This window comes from Cibotium barometz, chromosome 56 (assembly GCF_041138505.1).
Source record: "Cibotium barometz isolate CiBa-2024 chromosome 56, ASM4113850v1, whole genome shotgun sequence".
NCBI lineage: Eukaryota > Viridiplantae > Streptophyta > Polypodiopsida > Cyatheales > Cibotiaceae > Cibotium > Cibotium barometz.
Genome location: NC_141101.1, coordinates 8451487 through 8473010, shown reverse-complemented (window position 1 = coordinate 8473010; position 21524 = coordinate 8451487). Strand labels below are relative to the sequence as shown.

Below are 21524 nucleotides of genomic sequence, written 5' to 3'. Positions count from 1 at the left end.
ATTGTGGGAGTGTAACTGAAAATGGTGGGTGCATGGGAAAAAAGAAGAACTTAAACCTGCAAGTGGCTGTCCAACAAATCAGCCCGCCTTCCTCTTGCTTCTCCTCTTCCTGAACGGTCCAGAACAGTCCACCAATCAGCAACAAAACAGCCCCCCTCTTGCTCACATAGTTCCCAAGATTTATCAAGAGCCTAGAGCTCTGATACCATGTCAGAATATGCAGCGGAGATGAAGACAAAATCTGAGAACACAAGAGCAAGTGCACTGCAGAAAAATACAGCAATAGAGAAGGAGAGAGAGAGGCATGTAACTCTGCTATATATACACAAGAAAATCCCGTTAACTGAATACATGGGGCCATTTTATATGGCCCCATCAGCCAGTCGGCCAGCACAAAAGGCAGCCGACAGCAGCCATAAAGACACCCGACTGCTACATCTCCAGTCGGCCAGCTTCAGACAGTCGGCCATCACACGTGTGAAGTCGGCCAGCAGCAGAGAGAAGTAGGGAGTAGTCGGCCAGTGTTAAGAGCACACAGTCCTGCAGTCGGCCAGCATACAGAGGTAGCCGACATGCACAGGACAGCCTCCCACACAGCAGAAAAAATAGGGAAAAATATAGAGAGTGGGGAAAAATGAGAAAACACCTAAATCGGGCGGGCACACCCACAACAGAGGCCCTGGTGTAGATATACAGACAGGAAATGACTGCTAACAGGTGATTGGTATTGCTGGTCCAAGAAGGGGGAAAGCCTTGTATCCATGGGTGGAACGATCCATTAGAGCCCAAGCCAAGTGGAAGCAGCACATTAATGGTATTCTCGTAAAACAAGTAGCCTGCCATCTCATTTGAACTTGTATCTTCACAGATGATTTGTCCACATGAAGCTTAGAAGTATTAGAGGAGAAGCCATAAAACGCTCCTAATTAGGCTCAAGCTGCATGATTGGTGTGCTGGTCAATAGGGAATGGTGGTACCATAGTTAGAACGCCCGTTTGGTACCAAGGCTTTGGGCCAAGTGGAAATGCTTCCTATTTGGAGCCGCCTCGTGGGCAAAGTGCGTGGCAGAGTATGGCGTGTCTGGGGCTATTTTGGAAGTCTAATAGGTGCCTGGGGCCTAGGACATGGACCAATAGTTGGGACACAAGTTGTGCACAATATGAACACAATAAATGATCTTTTCGATGGCCTTTTGGGGTCATAAAAGGGCTGGCCGACTTGAATCCAACCAGCAGCATAAAAGGGCAGTTTAGAGTTGCTTTTATTCATCTCATCTCATCTCATGCTTGCACACAGGTGTTGACACCACTGGCTAGAATGTAGTCCCCAACTCCCAAACGCAAGCATCTTCAGATCTCTACAAAGCTGTGAATCAGCAAGTCAACTATGCAGTAGTAGATAGGTATGCATAAGTAGCATTTAAGCCAAGATTGAAGTTTGTCATAGTAAATATTAATGTTTTGCAATATACAATAGATTAGGTCTCTCTCTCCTTCTCTATTATGTCTTGCTTAGTTTTGATTAGTGTTAATCTCTCATGTGCTTAGTGTTGATCTATGTTTAAGTCTTTCTGCTGCCTCACTCATGTGACAAAAAGGCCACATTTCGCAAGACATGATTATTCGCTCAAGTATTGAAGTTCAAGCTTACACTTCCATGCGTGCACAAACATGCATCTGCATAATAGGGGGTGTAGGCAACAAAGTTTTTTTTGCTTAATTTTGCAGATAATAATGTCACTTTGTTATCTGAAAAGATTGAACAGCACTTCCCTAAGTTGCAGACTTGCCTTTGTTCTAATCTTTGTTTCTTTTAGGATTTAAAGCATATTGACATGTGTGCAGAGCCAATGGAATTACTCAATATCAGATTGGCAAAGAATTTGGCATGACTGGGAAAAAGCTGTTCTACATAATCAAGAACTTGGAGTCACGAGGCTTGGTGGTCAGACAATCCTCTATATATAGGGGTGAACGCCCCGTAGCTACCAATCTCATTCATTTGAAACGCTTTGCCAAAGATGTGAAGCTCGGATTTCAACAAAGGTTTGAGATCCAAAAACCTGGAGTTGCCAGCTTGGAGCATGAAGGCAAAAGCACTAATACAGTTGCAGAAGGAGCAAGTCCAAAGAATGGCGTGAAAGATATCCTTGTCAATGATGACCTTCCTGCATTGAAAGCCATCTGCAAGAGGCTGGAAGAAGCAGATAATAAGGTGTTAGTGATTTCGGACCTAAAAGTGAGCTTGGGTTACCGGTTCACACGTGGGCATCGTGCATGGCGCAGGGTAGGGGGAATCTCCTTGCATTTTTATCATGTAATTCTTTGTTTGCAAGACACGAAAAGGCTTACATTAGTTTTAACAAGACCAGTAGTTTGCAGGTACTCAGCAGGCTGGTGGGAGCTGGTATAGTCGAGGCCTTTGAGGCAAAAGTTGAGAAAAAGGTGATGCAGGGGGTTTGTTTGTCTAATGGGGGTTGTTTGCTTTGTTGCATGCTTCACTATCTGCTTAGCTCGTGCATGGATAGTTTGGCGGTTTGCAGAGTCTAGTGCCCCATTACCATCACAATTACCCCTATTGTTCCACATTGTAATACAGGAGAGTCTGTGGACATCATGCAGGTGCTCCCGTGTATTCGTCTTCTAAAATCTTTTGACTTGAAAGCCTTTAGTGGCAAATCTAACAGTGTGAATACTGATGAAATGGGCTTTGAGCAAAACTTCAAAGCTGCAAAACGTGGGCAAATCACAGAGCAGGTGGCTGAGCTTTCTATAAACCGCCAAATCTATGACCATATCAAGCAAGGAGCCTCAGATGGGGTGGCAGTTACTGAGGTGAATTCAGGCTGTACTGAGCACAGACTTTCTAATAATTACACTGCGAAATACAAGGCATTGCTGGTGTCTAATGGATTGCATTTTCCTTGTGTTTTCCTCATTTCAGATCTTTACGTGCCTTGGCATCAACAACAGGAAAAACTATTTTCGGCTGACTGAGATGATTCCTAAACACGGCTTACGTTTGAAAGTGGAGAATCACAAACGGTCCACACAGTACCGAGTATGGGCGCCTGAAAACCTGCTTAGTGCTCAAGCAGATGGTGGTGATACTGAAGAAAGCAAGGCTGTTCATAAGGCAAGCAAACACAAGCAAGGGCCTCTAGTGCAATTTAGAGATACACCTGTGGTGGAGAAAGGAGGCTCTTGTGTATCAGACTCTCCACAGCAGTTAGCAGAAAACGTTTTGCCCAGTGAAGATGTCACTTGTGCAGAATCTGACAAACCAGCTGAAGATAGACTACCAATGGCTGGGTTGGAGTTGGTGCCTTATACAGAAGGGGAGAAGTCAGAAGCAAGTGAGCAGGGTATAATGCCCACCAACACTGTTGACATTGCAGCCCTTGCAGGCCAGCCATCTGTATCCAATGAATCCTTGCCTATTGCGTTTTCGATATCTAGCCAACGCACTGTGGCTTTATCTTCAGCACACACTCGGCGGGAAATATGGATTATGGAAAGATTGGAGGTGCGTAACGGTGGCGACTCTTTGCTTCATATTCAAGATTCCAATGTAATCACAGTTTGGATGTTTAATAGATGGTGTAAGTCAACTGGGCTTGCCTTAAAAAAAAACTTAATTGTAGGCACAAATTTTTGTCTTGGCATACAAATCAAATGGTGCTTCATTGGAAAGTGGGGTTGCAAAGAAGTAAGAATGAGCTGTTCTTCTTACGATAAAGGTGATAAGCTTAAGAAATGCTATAATTGGAGCAGCCAGATGTCCGAACTTCATATCCGAGTCTTTTGACTGCTCTTAAAGGCAAACCTGCTAATAACAGTTGGGCTTAGTTGCATAATCATGCTTAATCCATGTCAGGTGGACTATAGAGCATTCTCTCTTCAAATTCCTTGTGTACTAAGCACATGCCCTTGTCTCCCTTCAAATTATAAAATGTAGATGACCTTTGTTGTCGCAGAAAGTTTCAGTTGTAAGTGGTGGGCTGAAAGTGGAGGAAAGTTGAGAGCTGAGAACGAGACACCAGAACTTGCAGTAATATAACAAAGAGATAAAGAGAAAGAATGAAAGGTTTACATGTGGTTAAGGTCAAAGTGGCCCATGAGGCCAAAATAGTACAATATGTAACAACCTGTGATAGGAGATGTAACTGGTGCTCGGATCTCAGAGTCTTATTCGTGAACTTGATTAAACACAGTTAACCAGTAATGAAATGTGGCAAATTACCAAGAGCATCAACACCACATTGGGGCCCGAAGCTGGGGCAAATCCATTACCAAAAGGGATTGTACAATGAAATGTACAAGCTTGTGGGTGGTTTCCAAATCATGAGTGTTTCAATACAATAACGTGATGAAAACAAGATCAAACAAGAGAAATGATGCTGTGATTCACAAGCGTATCCATAAACTGAAGGAACCCTTGCATGGAGTGCCCTGGGTCTCCAAAGTTTTGAAAAACGGGTCCACTCACACAGCCCCGGCACTCATGAGTCGTCCAAATGTAAATGAGTCAGTCTTTAAGGGTCTTCACGACTCATCCATAAGCCCATATGGTTGTCCATCCAATGGTTACCCAATGTGCCGAATGGCTAATCTTGATGCTTAATGGCCGAGTTACATGTTCAATGGTTGATACATGTGTTTAATGGGTTTCTGCACCACCACCTTAGAAGAGGTGTGTGAAAAGCACCAAAAACTGAGAAGCCCTCCACTTGCCCCAACAAGAACCATGGAGAATTTTCTGCCTGTGTGCTGAAAATAATAGCTGCTATGTTGTAGAATAGCCTCTTGACAAGAGCCCCCTGCTGTGTCCAAATTTGTAGTTCACATGTGGTTGACTACCCACACTCACTTAAATTGTAACACCCAGTTGATAAATTGTCCGCCTTCATTTAAGTGTCATGTGAACCTGCCACTTACACACACAGTGGTTATAAAACCTCAAATAATAAAGTGGGCCTACGGGCAATACTTACCACCTACAAAACGTGTAAAATTCATGTGTTTGGCTTTGAACAAGTTCATGCACATGCGCCCATGGGGTTCCTAGGTGTCCCCACTACCATGGACATTCACATGCAATAAATCTAGGCAATGTTTACACTGTTAAAGGGTGTTGGATCACTGTAAGAAGTTCCCTATCATACACTAAGTAGTTTTTTTGCAGCCGAATTTAGCGCACGACATGCAGCTACTAGGTGTCCGTTCTGCTATGAAAGAGCTCTGATTGTGATGCTACTGGCGTTGGTGATAATGAATGACATAGACGGCTGGCCAACATTTGTGCTAGTGTTTTTTCTAGAGCCGCTAGCACCCTTGGAGGTACACACATCTACATGGGCCTGCGGAGGCTTTGGCATGCTAAGACAGGTCCGCACTTTGCATAACTAGTCCTCCAATCTTCTACAAAAGACAAGCTTGGGGGAGTTGAAGATAGGAGGGGTCCCTTTGGACTATATATACGGTTTCATCTTCCACATTGCCTTTCCTTGGGATTACTTGTCATCCCTTTTCCCATCTTGCAATCCTCACTACCCATGCGAGATTTGCACCTCCAACGGGGAGGATATGTGAATTGGTGTCTTCATAGGGCACATTTCTTGGAGATTGTATTGACAACAGGCATAGTTTTTGGTTCGGTGTTTGAGAGGAAGTGTTACTTGGAGCATATTCCATAGGGAGATGGTGGTCTAGACATATAGGTGCCAAACAACATTTATCAAAATATAGGTTGTTGATATGCATTACGAAGAGCTAGAGGAAGTTCTTCAACCAGAGCAGATTGTCTTTCATAAGGAAAGAAGGGGATCACATGGCAAGGTTACTAGAAAGTACCTTGTCAAGTTCAAGAATTATTCGGCTATGGATGCCAAGTGGGTGGATGAGAACTTCTTTGCGGAGTATCCACAGGTTTTACAGGTATATCGGGAAGCTTTTCAATTGAGGACAGCCACTGGCCTTTGTATTTTGACATCTAAGGAACTCGGAACAAAGGAGAATGCTCAAGGTTTATATTCCATAGTCCATTGTAGGGAATTGAGTATTCTAGAACTCGAGGGTTGTTGCCCAATGTCACATAGTAGGGGAAACCCGCACAATAATAGACCAACACTTCAAATACCAAACATTGAGCATGAAAATACAGCGGAAGAACCATAAATAATACAATAACACCGCACTGAGCCGGAACGGCCGGGCCCCCCTAGGAACTTCTTTATTTAGGTAGAAGCTTTTACAAGATACCAAGGTGTGGGTGCATACAACACCGGATTTTCCACAGCATCGGCACAAATCTTGCCTAGATAACTATCCAGTGGTGCCAAGATACAAACACAGCATCAAAAGCCAACGGAAAAATTGTCTCAAAACAGTCCCATAATCAGCCCATAAACTGTCCATAAAACAGCCCAAAACAGCCCCAACTTCCATGCCAAATCAGCCCCAAAACAGAGCCATAAACAGTCCAAGAAGAGCTCCCAATTCCGCCCAAAGACAGCTCCATAAACAGTCCATAAATCAGCCCCAAAAGAAGTTGACCAACCTTGTTAGGTTCTGGAGAAAGCGAGCAGCCATCTGGCTGCCCTAGAAGAAGTTGACCAGCTGAAAACGGCCCAGAAACTGCTGTACGACCAGTGTAAGAGAGAGGAGAGAGAACAAACTGCAGTCGCCCAACAGAGGAGAGAGAGAGAGAAGGCTCCAAGGGATGCGCATGCCAAAAAGAAGAAGCCCAACCTCTTTTTAATGAAGTCGACTAGCTATATTTGCAGCACTTTGCCCTTTTTGCCCAAAAATATCAACTTTATGCTTTTTCTTGGCTTGTACTCCAAGTTTGAGCCCAAAATATCAACTTTATGCTTTTCTTGGCTTGTACTCCAAGTTTTAGCCCAAAATATAAACTTTTGTGCTTTTCCCAAGCTTGTTGGCCAAGTTTCAAGTAGGTGCCTCCTTTTGTCCACCTGTAGATGCCGAAAATAATAATATGTCCAGCCCGTCTTTAATGATATGTGAACACACCAACTTATAAACATTATAAGTCACTTTGATGAATAAAATCCCATGCTACTCATGTTGTGTGGCCATATTTCAAGCCAAACTTTGTCAATAGATGCTTCAGCTTTCTTCTGTGGAAAATCCCCGTTCACACCTTGGTTCTGCTTAGTGTGTGAAACAATGGTCAAGACTGGTGAAGGGACCAAATGGTGACACCCACGTTGTATCCAAAATGAGCAACTCTGAGATTGAACAATACTAAATCTTTTGTATGAGAGTCATGGGACTAGCCATCTCATGCAAGCATTGTTTATTAGTGAAAGAAATCAGAACTGAATACATGGATATGAATACTATTATTCTACCATAGTTAGACATTGACATGGGTAGTTGGACTACAATAGGAACTGGTGTAAAAACCAAGAAATTGATGTCAAAACCAAGAAACTGTTTGTGCATTCATTTGTTCATTTGATTTATGCTTGTGAGCATATCTGTGTATGTGTGCCAAGGGGTCGGGGACGCCCGGTTAAAGCCAAGGACGAGAATGTGTGCACATGTTTGTGTCTTCTAACATATAACGGGGGTGTGTTGATCTTGACAAGAAGAGAATCATGTTGCCTAAGGGCAACTCTAGAGGTGCAAGGGGTGGGGTATTTGCCAGTGAGGTCAAACCCAAGCTCATTTTATATGAAGGTGAAAACTCTGAGGGCAAGATGGTCCCCAAAGCCAAGCACAAGAGAAGAGGAGGACATTCCACATAAAGAACCATGTCTCAAAAGCCCACAACAAGAAAAAAGTAGAGAAAAGCAAGACCTAAGTGTTGAGGACAACTATTTAATAAGTTTGGGGGATGCCATCGAAGCATCAAAATACAGGTTGTTGATATGCAAAATGCAATGCCAATACAAAAAGAAAAAAAAAAGTTAGTGATTTCTTGAGTGGATATACGGAAGTGTTGGATCAGGTAGGTTTTTGTGGAGGTCTTTGTGCTAGCGTGGCGAGGGCAGTATGTGAGCCTTCACATTGGATGCAAAGTGGTCTCGTAGTGTTCGGGATCTTGCGTACCTTGAATGATCTTTGCTTGGATCTTTTCCTTTTATAAATGGGCATGCTATGTGGACATTGTGCAACTCAGTGACAGTTGCAGTAGGTGCATACATATTGGGAAATCATAGGAGGGGTCTCTTTGGACTATATATACCCTCTCATCTTCCACATTGCCTTTGCATGTGGGACTACTTGGCATCCCTCTTCTTGGAGAAGAGGTACGTGTACCTCGGAGTGACCTTTACGGGTCTCCGCTTTTGCATGACCACAACCGCTACTGATCGACTAGCCACAGGCCATGCTCCCCTAGCTTGTCTAGAGAGGCATTGTTTTTTTTTCTTTAAGAAAAGAGGAGATTCAAACCAAACAAGGGAGAAATCTCAACCAATCAGGTGCCTTGTGCTGCCAACAAGGTCCCATAAGAGTGGCAGTGAAAAAGATTCCATGCTTCCACTCTCATAAATTGGCTGTGCTTTCTCTCCACAACCCTCGAAGATCCGTGGATTCTAGCTCAAGTGGCCATGAGGGTGTTGATGATATTAATCCTACAAATGTAGTGTGTATCATACACCAAAGTGCCCTCAATGGCCTTAGTGCATCTAGCCTTCCAAATGTGCTAGGCTGCAATGCTAGCTATAATCTCCCATGCACTACCCAACGTTTGTGTAGGTGGGACGTACCTTGACTCTGGCAAGTTGTGAAGACGGCACCACCAAGCAACTCCTTGATTGACTAGAATGACTAGATTCTTGTTGTTCTCATATCTGAGTTGTAGGCGCACCAAAAGAAATTTCGGCATCCCTCCTCACCCTTCCAAGGAGATGTGCCATCGTAGTCCAAATTCTTGGTTGTTTGAGCATTGCCATGTCACTCGAAGGGTGACAAGTTTTATGATTCATCACACTCTCTCATGATGACCAAATGATATCGATGGATGAGGCAGCCTCATAATTGTACATGAGAGAGATGAGAAGTTTGGAACTTCTTGGTCTTAGACTGAATGTCTAGACTAGTTCACGGTTGGACCGTTTGATACTCCAGGGTGGACGCAGTTCCACATGGTTATTTTGATTCCGAGTCATGTGGATTTTCCACCGGTGTAAGCCATGGACATGTTAGAGGTGGAATATGTTATAACCACTGTTCTTCAAGATCTCTGCTAATGGGATAGTGTCGACCTCTGGTTCATCCCAACTTGGTGGGGTTAAAGTGGCTATCAGGCAGCCGTATGTTGTCTTGAAGTTGTTTCGGGACCTGAGAGATACACATAAGTTGATGGGGAGTTTTATGCTTGCCCTAAAGTAGACGTGAGTATCACTCACTAGTTATGTGTGCAACCACAATCTTCATTTAGTCTTAGATGAGGATTAGACTTGGGACATCTTGTACTGGAAGTACATGACACTAGGACTTGGTTGTGCATTCAGTGGACTAGTGTTTGGCTAAGAAGGTTACTTGCAAAACTTCGTGAGTGTCCGCCGCAGATACCCACCACCATACTCACTGACAGTCAGAGTGCTATGGCTGTGGCATAGAATCCAGTTTTCCATGCTCGTACCAAGCACATAGAGATACATTATCACTATGTCAAGGAGAGGCTTCATGCATGGGAGATCACTTTGACCTATTGCTCTACACAGGACTGTTTACCAAGGCGTTGCCTCGAGAGAAGTTTGAAGCTTTCCACAAAGCTTTAGGCTTATTCTTCTACATGGAGTGATCTGCTACCTTGTACAGGTTCACAACATCACTAAAGGGGGGATTTGAAGGCGTCTTACAGATCTTACAGATTAGTAGTGCTATGTGTGAACATGGGCTTACCAAGGGGACTTTTTCCCATTGCGGTTTTCTCCCTGGACATTGAGTGTGAAAGGATACTACACTTTATATCTTGTACTTGTACTTCATTTTCTTATCACTTAATATACGTGCAAGTACTTCTCCCACACCTGCACCCAGTCGTGTTGCTTCTTGTGAGTGTGTTTGCTATCCATACCCTAACTCTAGCATCCAAGAGGGCCAACATCACTTTGGTCTCATAGGCCCATTGGGTCTTTAGTAGACGCTTAATATATCGTGCTTTCTTTCTTTCTCTAAACCCTAGCACATAGGCATGTGCCATGAGTGTTCTACAGGGGGCTCCCTCTTTTCCTTTCTTCTATGACCTTGCATGAGGGTTCTTCTTGTAGATTGTTCCTCTTTTGTGGGTTTTCTTTTATGACTAATAGGAGCTTTTCTTGGGAAAAAAAGATAACCCTGTAGACCAAACAGTTGTTTGAGCTACTCTTTCTACTATACTGCAAAGTCATACATTAGTCAATAGCAAAGGCATGTTCTTTTGTTAGTTTTTGGACTTACTAATGAATGAATGGTGCTGTGATGCATAGTTTTTTTTTTCTTTTTTTTTTTGTCGGGTTCCCGTTAGTATATGAGAGCTCCTAATGCTGTTCATTTGTTTGATCTGACTTCCTTATTTTGATGGTTTTACAGAGAGAGAAGTTTATCCTTCGAAGTGAGCTACATAAGTGGTTGGAAGACCTTGAAGGCAGAAAAGACACTATTCTAGACAGAAAGACAGTAGTTCGCAATTTACAAAAGTTGCAAAAGGAAGGCCGCTGCAAATGTATGTTACTGAGCCTTCCCGGTGTGTCGAACTATGGGCAGATTCGTACTGTGGACGTGGTTCTATTGCCATCTCTTGAGGTTTGTCCGGATCTCTTAACTGAAATCTATGAGCGTCAACGGGCTTTTGATATGCTGGTCCGCACCCAAAGCTCAAGCCGTTGGAGAAAATCAAAGAATCGTGCAACTATCCCTACTCTGAGTGGGCTAAAGAGGATGCCTAAAACAGAAATTGTGGATAAAGGAGGGACCTTGCAAGATAATGGCTTCATCTCTGCTAAGCTAGTCCGGTGCCGTATGCTTCACCAGTTTCTATGGCTTTATGTCTCCGGATTAACAGACGGTAATACTCATCTGGAGGATTGTAATACAGTTTATGAGCACCCAAATGCAAGGGGTGGTGGTATTTTTTCTTTACTTGTTGCAGTACAGTCAATGCCTTTGGAGCTGTTCCTGCAAGTGATTGGTTCAACCAAGCATATCAAGGGTCTTGCTGAACGCTGCAGGCGTGGGATGAGGCTGTCTGACCTGCCCACGAGAGAGTCTGAAGCATTGCTAGACATAAATGCTAGCGGTCGTCTCTCTTGGCTCGTAGATATACTGCGACGACTGAAGGTATATTAATGTAGGTGCCTGCTTGTTAGTAACTTGTCTGTCCATATTGTGTGTTCTGTAATGTATACCGTATCATGTGATTGGTTGTTTTACCTTTCTCTTGAGGCTAACATTTGTAGAATTGGGTTTCAAGTTACTCAGGATTGTCATGATACCTGCTGCTATTGAAGGTTCCTTGCATAAGCTTCCACAAGCTGGGGTGGCCTATGCCCTGGAGATAAAGCCATACATTGAAGAACCAGCTCTTGAGCCACCTTCTTCCATATCTGCACATGTTTTAAACCTTGGTCCTTCTCCAAGGCATTATTTTGAGCTCTCATCAAAGGAAAGCTTGGACGAATACTGGAAGAGTCTAGAGTATTTTTTCCGTGGATCATACTCTTATGTTGCGAGGCGTATTTTTCCGGGGTCAACTGTACCAGAGGTATGCCACTTTATTGGGAGTGGTGATGAGCCTGCACTTGGCTGCTTGAAATATGTAATGATTTTGTGGTTTGTTTGGAAGCTTTTCGGGCCTCGATCATGGTCATCTTTACGGGTCATGACCATGGACCAGCGAACAGAACTTCAGAAACGGATAGGTTTACAAGATAACAGGCGGCTTCCGTATGAAGAATGTGTACAAATCGCCCGAGAATTGAACCTCTCACTCGATCAGGTCTACTCTGCTGGCAGTTTCTATTGAGTGTTCTAAGTAAAATATATACATAAATGTTCCTTGATCTTTATGATAGGATTGTCTCTCATAGTGGGAGCCCATGTGAGGGACTAATTTGATAAAAACAGTAAGTCCAATATGGTCTGTGTGTGGAGTTTATTTGAGTCCAGTTTGAGTCCAGACACAAGATCTCTGTGCAGTGTGGGAGTATTTGTGGGAAGGATTTAACCTGAGTCTGTCTCCACCTGTGCCAGCTATCTTGTTCAAAATAGCTTAGTGTGTCATGATCTCTTTTGAGGTCTTCTTCCAGCCATATAAGTCAGGCTTTCGGGTGTTGCAACCGACGGGCTTCCTCAGCAACTGGTCTTTGATGTGTATTCCTGTTGATTGTTTCCTGTACTGTAGAGACGCTTATTGAAATTACTGTTGGACACATTACAAAGCAAAATGTAAAGTGAAAACAGGTGGTGGAGGGAGTGTTAGGAGGAGGTAGAAGTGCGCCACTCCTGCCATTAGAAGAGGGGAAGTGAAAGATAAATGTTGCCAATATAAGAGACTCAATATTGTAACAATTAGTGTTATATCCTTGCCATGTCCAACAATGTGGGCGCTAGGTGCAGTCCCCACCCAAGCAGTCACTCCATTTAAACTCAGGAATTGGGTTGCATTCACTAAAAGAACAAGGATAGGTGTCTATCTTGTCTAGGCTCATGTCTGGTGGCATAAGGCATCCTCATGGAAGTCTGGCAGCTTCATGTACACTCTGCTGTCTTGGCTCTGAAGAGGTACTGATAAGGGATAATGGGATTAGTGATGACTATTGTAATAGTTTCCAACGGTGAATTATTCACGCATGAAGTATTCACGGACTGTGGGTGTGTCTTGCAGGTTTTGGGAGCTTCATACGAGAAGAACCAGAAACTTCGACTACAAGAGATGTATACTTCTACGGAAGATCCTTCAAACTCCTCACAGATAAAGATAGCATTGGGACCTAGGAGCTCCAAAGGCTTATCAACAAAGAAGCGTGCAGCCTCATCTGATGGCGTCCTAGGATCTGCTAGTCTGGAGATCACAAAGAAACAACATCAATCTCATCATAATTGTACGGGTAACCAAGGCCTTACCCAGGATTCTATCAGAGAAAGGCGGGGATCCTCAGAGAAATCTAAGAAGAAGATGGAAAAACATGCAGAAATGGATGATCCTAAGGATGACGCAGATCCAAGCTTTGTGCCTCAGATTAGTGTGGTTAGAAAGTTTCGCCCTTTTAGGAAAAAGAAGTATCCTTGGAAAGATGCGGCAGACAGGTGAGCTGCAAAACATATATTCAACAACCAATCAGTTTTAAAATACATCATAATTCGCATGCTTATGGTGCTCTTGTTTGTTTGTTGCAGGGTCCTTATTGCATGTTATACAAGACAAAGAGCAATATTGGGTGCAAGATACAATCGTGTGGAATGGAACACAATACCAGGGCTTCCAGCACCCCCAGAAACATGCAGGAGAAGAATTGCTCTTCTGAAGATGATTCCTACAGTGCGTAAAGCTATGATGGCACTTTGCAATCTCCTTGGGACGCGCTACACCAAGTATCTTCGTTTGCAATCAAGTGTACACACCTTGGGTGATGATACAAACAACTCTTTGAATGGTGAGGGTTCGGGAGGAAATTGTTGTGGGGATAATCCTTCCCTTTCAACCAATAAAGGTTTTAGCTGGGACGATTTTGAGGATCCCTCACTTTCTGCTGCCATAAATGATATTGTCCGATGCAAGAATGCAGCACGACCAAGCTCGTTGAAGAAGGTGACAGAACCCTCTTGTGTAGCTCTAAGGAGCGTAAGAGCCAGTCGTCAAAGTCTTCCTGGTTTGCTGGACTCTAATAGGACTGATGAAGGAGAAACAAGGCTTGCTGTTGCAGCTCATAGTGATAATTGTCTCGATGAAGGCCTTGCTGAGAATGCACTACGAGCTGCTGATGAGTTAATACCAGGAAAATCCACCAATGAACAGCTATCTTTAAGCCTTAAAAATGTTATCAGTGCCAGGGCCCGGCCGAACCGTGCTCACGTGCGTAAAAAATTGCCGAGGCCAACGACATTGAAGGATGTTAGCAGTGCCGATATGGTACAGAAGTCTGTGGGAGCGGCAATGGCTGTGGAGCTCATAAAGTTAGTCTTTCTGAACTCAGCCATGGAGTCTGAAGTGTCAGAAATACTAGTAGATGCACTGCGTCAGTGCAAGGAGTCTGATATATTCACAGCTTTCAGGTTTCTGAAGGACCAGGGTATGGTGGTATGCTCTCTACTTTTGGTCCATGCTTTCCCGCATCTTAAGCAAGTCACGAGATACAGAAACTGATATCTCTGGTATCAGAGTCTGCATAGTGCATGTTCTGTTGCCTAATGTGCATTGTCGTGCTTTATGATCTGCAGGCTATTGGGGAGGATTGCCAGGCCTTTGTGCTCTCTCCAAAATTCTATAAAAATTCTACATCATCTCCTTTTTGCCCTTCGACCAGTGACGAGTCTATAAATTTCGAGACTTGGCTGCGAGAGATGAAGACATATCTAGAACAAGGTTGGGTGACTCTGAGGCCTGAGCAACAGTGGGGAGAACTGTTCCATCTTTTTGCAACTGTATTATCAGGGCAGCTTTCAATTGCACCCTTTTTACCTGAAAAGGGGATTGGTGAGAAAGATCAAGATGAGGTTACCCGAAAGCGCAAGAGGGTTGCATCCACCACTGAAGCGTCTCGTGTTGCAAGAGTGAAGACTGGAGCAGCAATTGAGGAGGGTGGTTTTGGTCAGCGCAGAGAGAGAGGGTTTCCAGGTATTAAAGTGAAGGCTCGTACTGCTACCATGGCTTTCGAGAGCATGCTTGCCTTGGAGTCTACCAAACATGCCTGTTTGGAGTATCGGTCTTGGGATGATCCTTCTCCTTCAGAAGGTTTCGAGGCAGCAGGTGCATCCAAGGGTTTGGAGCTGCTGCCATTTTTGCAGGAGAAGTCTCTGATTTTGGATTCTTCTGATACCATGAACAACAAAGGTATCTTGGAGTCGAAAAGTTGTCTCAGAACAGAAACTTTGGAGGAAAGAGATGGCTTTATCCAGGACCTGGATGATGCTATGCAGATGCCCATGTTAAAACAAGTGCATGCTGCTGTTTTAAGGGCAGGAGAAGAAGGGATAAAAATGGGGGATGCTATAGAACTGGTCGGAGCTGAAGGTGAGTTTTGGCTTCCTGTCAAGATGACTGTTTGTTTTTATGCTTTTTAGGTAGACCGTAGAGAGGAGTAAAGCATAAAACACAACCTTATTCAAGAGAAAACTTGTGAAACATCCCGTGCCAGGTGGGCCCACGCCCACGCCCACGCCCACGCCCACGCCCACGTCCACACCCACACCCACACCCACACCCATCTTCCACTTCCAAGTGCAATTATCTGCACAATAGGTACTAGGAAAAATTAAGCAGTACATGAGAATGGATTGTTGCTATTTTGTCAGCATTACAATAGGCCTCTTTGCTTTCCTTTTGACCACGTGAAAACCAGGAGTGTCTGGAAACCCTGGCTTTGCAAAAACAATAAGAAATGATCCGAATGCTCGAGTGTTTCCTAGAATTTCATTCTTATCGGTTTACCTGGCTAGAGGGTTGCTGCTACTACTGCTTAGTGATGCACTCAAGTCTGGAGGAGATGTTGAACTTTTTGATGGAATGTATGGAATGCATTTGTGAATGCCTTTTTAAAACAGGAAATGGAATGGTTGAAGTTGGAGAATCATATGCAAAGGCGCTGCATTCATTTGGACTGGCAAGAGAGGTAAGATCTGTCAGTTTTTCACGTGAAGCCTGCACGCATCTGGGTTTTTGTATTTGAAATACTCCAAGACATCTAATGCTTACCAGCATTTTTGTTCAGAATTGTTTCTTAGTTCATAAATGTATCTATGCGTATGTACATAATATGATATATAGTATGCACGTACATACATGCATGCATGCGCACATACATATGCTATTACATACATGCATACACAGATGTAATTCATGTATGCATACATACATCCATGCATATATACATAAATTATTACATACATAGATGCAAATTTCCTTGTCTTGTTCATTGAAGATAATTAGAAGTCAACAACTGATGTCGAAGGTACCCATCAGATTATTTTTCCATGCTGGGCCAGTTATTTAGTTTCATTATTCCTATGTGTGTTCTTATGTATCTGTTCTTTTTATTTGGAGGCCATCCCTTTCCATTTATATTGGTACATGTTTAAGTTGACTCATACAAGAGAGATTCTTTGCATCTCATACTTCTAGGTGGTCAAAAAGTAAATGGAATACTTAGCACGATATGTGTATGCAGGTAATGGCTTTTGACCATATTCGAATTGTATCCTTTCCTCACAATGAGCGCTTCTTCTTGCATCTACCAAGGCCAGGTTTGCCTTTTGATGATGATGGTATAGACTCTAACAAGGATGATTTGGCTATCGTCGAGGATTTGAATGTCAAGAATGCAAGTGAGAGTTCGAAATCTGCAGCAAATATTGAAAAAACCTCAACTGAAATTGAGCAAAAAGGTCGATTTTTACAACGAAGAGAGTTTAACAACCAATCCTCTGGTTTAGGGAGAAGGCAAAACTATGCAGTAGAGATGGTTCCTGTACTACCTTGGCTGGAAGCAGGTGGCAAAGAGAATGCTGTCATGAGAAAATCTCTGAACAGAAGGGTCATGGGGATTGTGATGCTCAACCCTGGTGTATTGGAGGTAAGTTATGTGGCTCACAGCATGTTTTGGTGGTGGCTAGCTTCAGGAGGCAGATGCATTTTGTTTGCAGTTTTCATGAAAGAAGATGTCTGCAGTTCCCTTGGGGCTTGTTAACTAGGTGAACTGCTTTGTTGGCCTAGCTGCAGAGTTCTTTATTTGCAATATTATTAGGAACATCTCATATAGATTTGTTGTCATACATAGGCTATATGATTCATTTTTTTTTCCCTTCAAAGTATCTTTGCTTGAATCGTGCAGAGATTGAGATATACTTTCAAAGTTCTGCTTAATGGCACAAGTTTTGCAGAACCCAATCACATGTACTCACCCTTTCTTCCCCTTGTTGCTGCAAAGCATTTTGAGTTTGGAACTACTTTCAATATCTCAAGCGCCACCAACTTCTTTGATGTAGGTAAACACCTGGGATGTCTTTATGAGAGACAACCTTTCAAAACAAGAGAAGCCATTGATCAATGTAAAAAGGAGGATGCATTGCCCATGGAAAGCAAGGCCCCTGCACGCACCCCCCCCCCCTTCCCTCTCTCGCGCTCTCTTGGAGGAAAGCTACATTCAGGGGGGAGGGCGGGAAGCCACATTTGGGGCCTGTAGTGCAAAGTGCTGCTGCCGTCCCCTTGGTGAGGAAGGGACTGGAGTTCCCAAGTGCTGGAAGAAGGCTTCCAGGTGCTGATCCATGCTCTCTGAATCACCCATCAGGTGCTCCAAATGCCCTCAGAGGATGTGGAGGATATCTGTAGAGATAAAGGGGATGGTCTTTGGCTTTTCCCTTGATGGCCTCACTGCACCATGCACACAAGGTATGCTAGGGTGCGATAGGCTCCCATTGATGTTTAGTGTGGGTCTGTGGGGTCTAGGGTGCCACTGTGGCCGCAGCAGTGGTGATAGCAGAGTTCCGAAAGTGGGTGAGTTAAAGTGTGCGACCCTTGCTGTGCTCCTCATAGAAGAGTGCCGGTCTCGCCTCGCCCATGCGATGGTCTCTTAAGCTACGGAACTCACCATCAGACTTGCTATGCCTTGAGGCATTCCCAAAATAGTGATGCTGAGACTCCTTGAGAGCGCCACATGGGCGGCCAACAATCGCAAGCCAAGTGCTCATTGGTCAGAGGAACAGTGTGATCTTCCTTGGATGAAAGCTGTCCCAAAGCCTCTCCCAGTCGTCGGTGAGGAAGAGGGGAGATGCCAGCCACTGTTGGAGTGCTGTCAACCCTGTGTAGCTGGATCAGCCGTCCCAATTGGGCAGAGGAGTATGTGAAAAAGGGGAAGCTGGGGTGTTCCTGTGGGGCTGTGGGGTCCAGCCAATGCCACTCCTGGGGTTCCACTAAAGTGGGGCCAAGGTCGCACGATTCTCCCATATACAATGAGGAGTCATCTGCAACCTTGCACAAGGATGGCCAGCAAACTGCCAGGATCTCTGACTCCTTGATTTGGGACCCCTTGATTTGCAATTGTGCTAAGTAGACCTTGGACGACACCTTCCATCCTGTTGCAGTCGCTGTAGTCCTGGATGGTGCACTCCAAAGAGATCTCTCTCTTTCTTCAATCGGCGGCCCATGATAGACGAGAGGCCTTGCAAGAGCTAGAGAGAAGTCTCTGTTGCAGCCTCGGTTTCCTACAGCGCCAACAGGAGCAGACTACTGGTAGCGCAGGGGTAGGCGCTCAGATAGAGGCTGCCCGCACTCTCTCAAGGCCATTGAGACCCAACGGATGAGGTACCGCTACCATGCATGTGCGTCTTTCTAGATCCAAGAATAAGACTGAGTAGCTAGAGACTTCTTCACCTCCACCAGCTGCAGAGATGGAGTTCAGTATGGCCATGAGAAGTTTTCTATACTTGTAGGACGCAGGAATTTAGGCCCCCTTTCTACCTATTTGTACCTTGGAGGAGCTTTTGGATGCAGAGTTTACGGATGACATTGCAATTTACCTTTCTGGTTCAAAGTGGAATCTTGGAGGGCCCCTGTCTACCTTGGAGGAGCTTTTGGATGCAAGTTTGCGGATGAAATTGCAATTCACCTTTCCGGTTCGAAATGGAATCTTTATCCCCTTGCCACGGCGATTGAGGAGTTTTGCCTTGCCTCAGTCGTGCGTATCACTTGGCACATGTTGTATGTTCCGTGGGTGGGGCCCTCCCCCGACCTGGCTACAAGAGGAGTCTCATAATGGCTAGGTAAAGCCAGGACTTGAGTAGAGCTATCTGTGATCCGGAGATTTGATTACAAAAGTTTGTCTCCTTAAGAATTCATGAGGATGTGAATTGAACAAAAGGGGGGAAGTATGCTATGCCCCAATCGGCCTAGGGTTAGGTTAACCCAAGGTGAGGCGCGTGTGCTAATCCAAGATTAGGGTTAGGGTTAACCTAGGATTAAGGTTAAGGCTTAGCAGGGCATGGGGACCTGGAGGGTTCACACGTAGGCTAAGGGTGCTACCAGGATGAGGTCTGGATTGGCCGTGGGTCAATAAATAATAGCAAGGATCCAGTTATAGCTAAAAGCTTATAAATCAAGCAAGAAAGCTTATAAATAAAGCAAGAAAGCTCATAAATAAAGCAAGGGCCAATAATAGCGGGGTTATTGCTTTATAAGTGACCTTGGGGCACTTATGAGTTATTAGAGGTATCCACCGCAAACAAGAGATTTGCTAGGGGCATGCAGGACTTTAGGGTCATGAAACTGCAAGCAGGTGGTATTAGACACCAAGTTGGGGTCATCTGGGCTTGGTAGGCTCATGGCAATTAGACCTCATGTGGGAGGTGGTTCGAGGAGGTTGGGTGATGAGTTGCTAGCAAGAATTCTTCTTGGTCACGCAATGCATACGACATTAGGTCTACGAAACCCGTGTTAGGGTTTCTCACGTATGTGGGTCTTACCATTATTGTCTCTTGTTCTAAGTCAGATAATCCTTGGTTAGGTCTATGGAGACCTTACAATGGACAATCGCCTGAAGCTCCTTTTGCTGGGTAGGATACTGTATTTGTGCATCTGAAATCTTCTTGGAACAAAGCTGCATATACGGCAAACTTGATCCCATCCTGGAACAAAGATGACCTTATGGGAACTTGGTTGTGTCCGTCTCAAGCAACAGAGGCGTTGAGGTAACTAGCTCCTTCAGTGCTCAAGAACACCGTTTGTGCTTATCACTCCAAACCATCGGAGGACTTATCTTGACTATGTTGCTTCTCACCCCCTTAAAAGTTGACTCAGCATTGATTTCACTTTCCTAGTGGCAATTCCAAGACCTTCCAAATTGTGTTTCGGTTGATTTGCACACCATGTGATTCAGATACAAAAGGTCCTGTTGAAGAACTTAGACTCCTTCGCAAAGAGCTTATGTCACCTCAGAATGTCCAAGATGATTTTTAGATGCCGAACATACTCTTCCAGTGATCTAGTGTAAATCAATATATCATCCAGGAAGACAAAATCTAGTTTCCTAGATGTGGACTAAATAAATTGTTCATCATCTGCTAGAAAGTAGCAAGAGCATAGGTTAACCCAAACAGTAGGAGCAAAAATTCATATTGGCCATAGTGCATCCGAAACACAGTCATAGGCACATCTTCAAGGCTTATATCCTTATTTGATGATAGCATGACATAGATTGATCTTGTAAAATATTCTGCACCTTGAAGATGATCCACCGGGTCATCCATCCTTGGTAAAGGATACTTGTTCTTGATGGTGAGTTTGTTCAACCCTCTGTAATCTACACAGAAATACATATGACCGCCTTTCTTCTTTAACAAAAGAATAGGTGTGCCCCATGGAGACTTACTTTATTAAATAAAGCCCTTAGTGAGGTACTCTTATAATTGTTGAGCAATGTGGTCCTCTTTCCTCTAGCTGAACTGATTCGGTTGCTGGGAGACGGGTCACGGGATGGCTAGTAACTCAATCCCGCAGTCTACTCCTTTGCAGGAGGAACACCATCGAGCAACTCACTAGGAAAATCTAAGAGTTCTTGTTCCTTTGTTATTTCATTACAAGCAACACAATTGCATTCACATATATATGATCAAGATTTTTGAAACAACATAATAATTCACTTTTTGGATCAAAAAGAGTTTCATGCATTTCCTCGGCTGGAGCCTGAGAGTTGCATATACATCTGATAATCTACGAGGAATATAACCTCAGATCACAAAAACTTTACCATCATGAACAAAAGAGAGCCTATGAGACTGATAATCTAACATCATCGTCTCTCTCTTCTCAAAAAACATGACATTTCTAAGATAATATTAACCTTGTCAAGGTTCAAGGTGTGGAAGTCTAAAACCTCTCAATAATCCTGTATCTTGATCTCCAACCTAGGCACTACTTGGTCCCACACTTTTGCATCTGCACCTCTGGCAAGTCTGATCACATAATGATGGTCCACTTGCCACCATGGATAGCCGGAGTGTTTGCACCAAATGCGAAGAAATGAAATTGTGAGTAGAGCCGTTGCTAAGGAAAACATACCCGGTATTTGCCAATAGATCCGTCAGCTCGAAGGAGATCATTTGGACCAAAGACAGATTTACTAATTGACAACCTTGGCAACTTCTACTATCCAGATGATGAATTTCAACAGATGAGATCAAAGAGTTAGCTCTTAGCTCCGTGATATAGACCAAAGACTTACCACCCTAAGACTTCTTCTTCGGACAATCCCTTTGATGATGACTAGGCTAGTTGCACTCGAAGTACAGATTATCCTTTTGCGGCTTCACCACCGCCTTCTTGGTTAGTGCGAGAGATCTTCTTTTGACCCTGGAGGCTGG

At 44.0% G+C, this 21524-nt stretch overlaps 1 protein-coding gene across 6 annotated transcripts in view; it reads left to right on the top strand.

Moving 5' to 3' along the window:
• The window catches only part of LOC147606854 (uncharacterized), a 63741-nt gene that overhangs the window by 25272 nt on the left and 16945 nt on the right, over positions 1-21524 (top strand). For 3 of the 6 annotated variants that reach the window (XM_086791316.1, XM_086791315.1, XM_086791314.1), the window contains exons 3-15: positions 1845-2286; positions 2382-2444; positions 2622-2834; positions 2944-3525; positions 10548-11294; positions 11428-11718; positions 11800-11952; positions 12841-13262; positions 13353-14253; positions 14394-15186; positions 15717-15784; positions 16340-16496; positions 16605-16744. In XM_086791316.1, the coding sequence (XP_086647442.1) occupies positions 1845-2286; positions 2382-2444; positions 2622-2834; positions 2944-3525; positions 10548-11294; positions 11428-11718; positions 11800-11952; positions 12841-13262; positions 13353-14253; positions 14394-15186; positions 15717-15784; positions 16340-16496; positions 16605-16744 (4972 nt within the window). Of the gene's footprint in view, positions 1-1844; positions 2287-2381; positions 2445-2621; positions 2835-2943; positions 3526-10547; positions 11295-11427; positions 11719-11799; positions 11953-12840; positions 13263-13352; positions 14254-14393; positions 15187-15716; positions 15785-16339; positions 16745-21524 lie in introns of all 6 variants that reach the window. The other 3 variants (XM_086791312.1, XM_086791311.1, XM_086791310.1) reach the window with 1 other exon arrangement.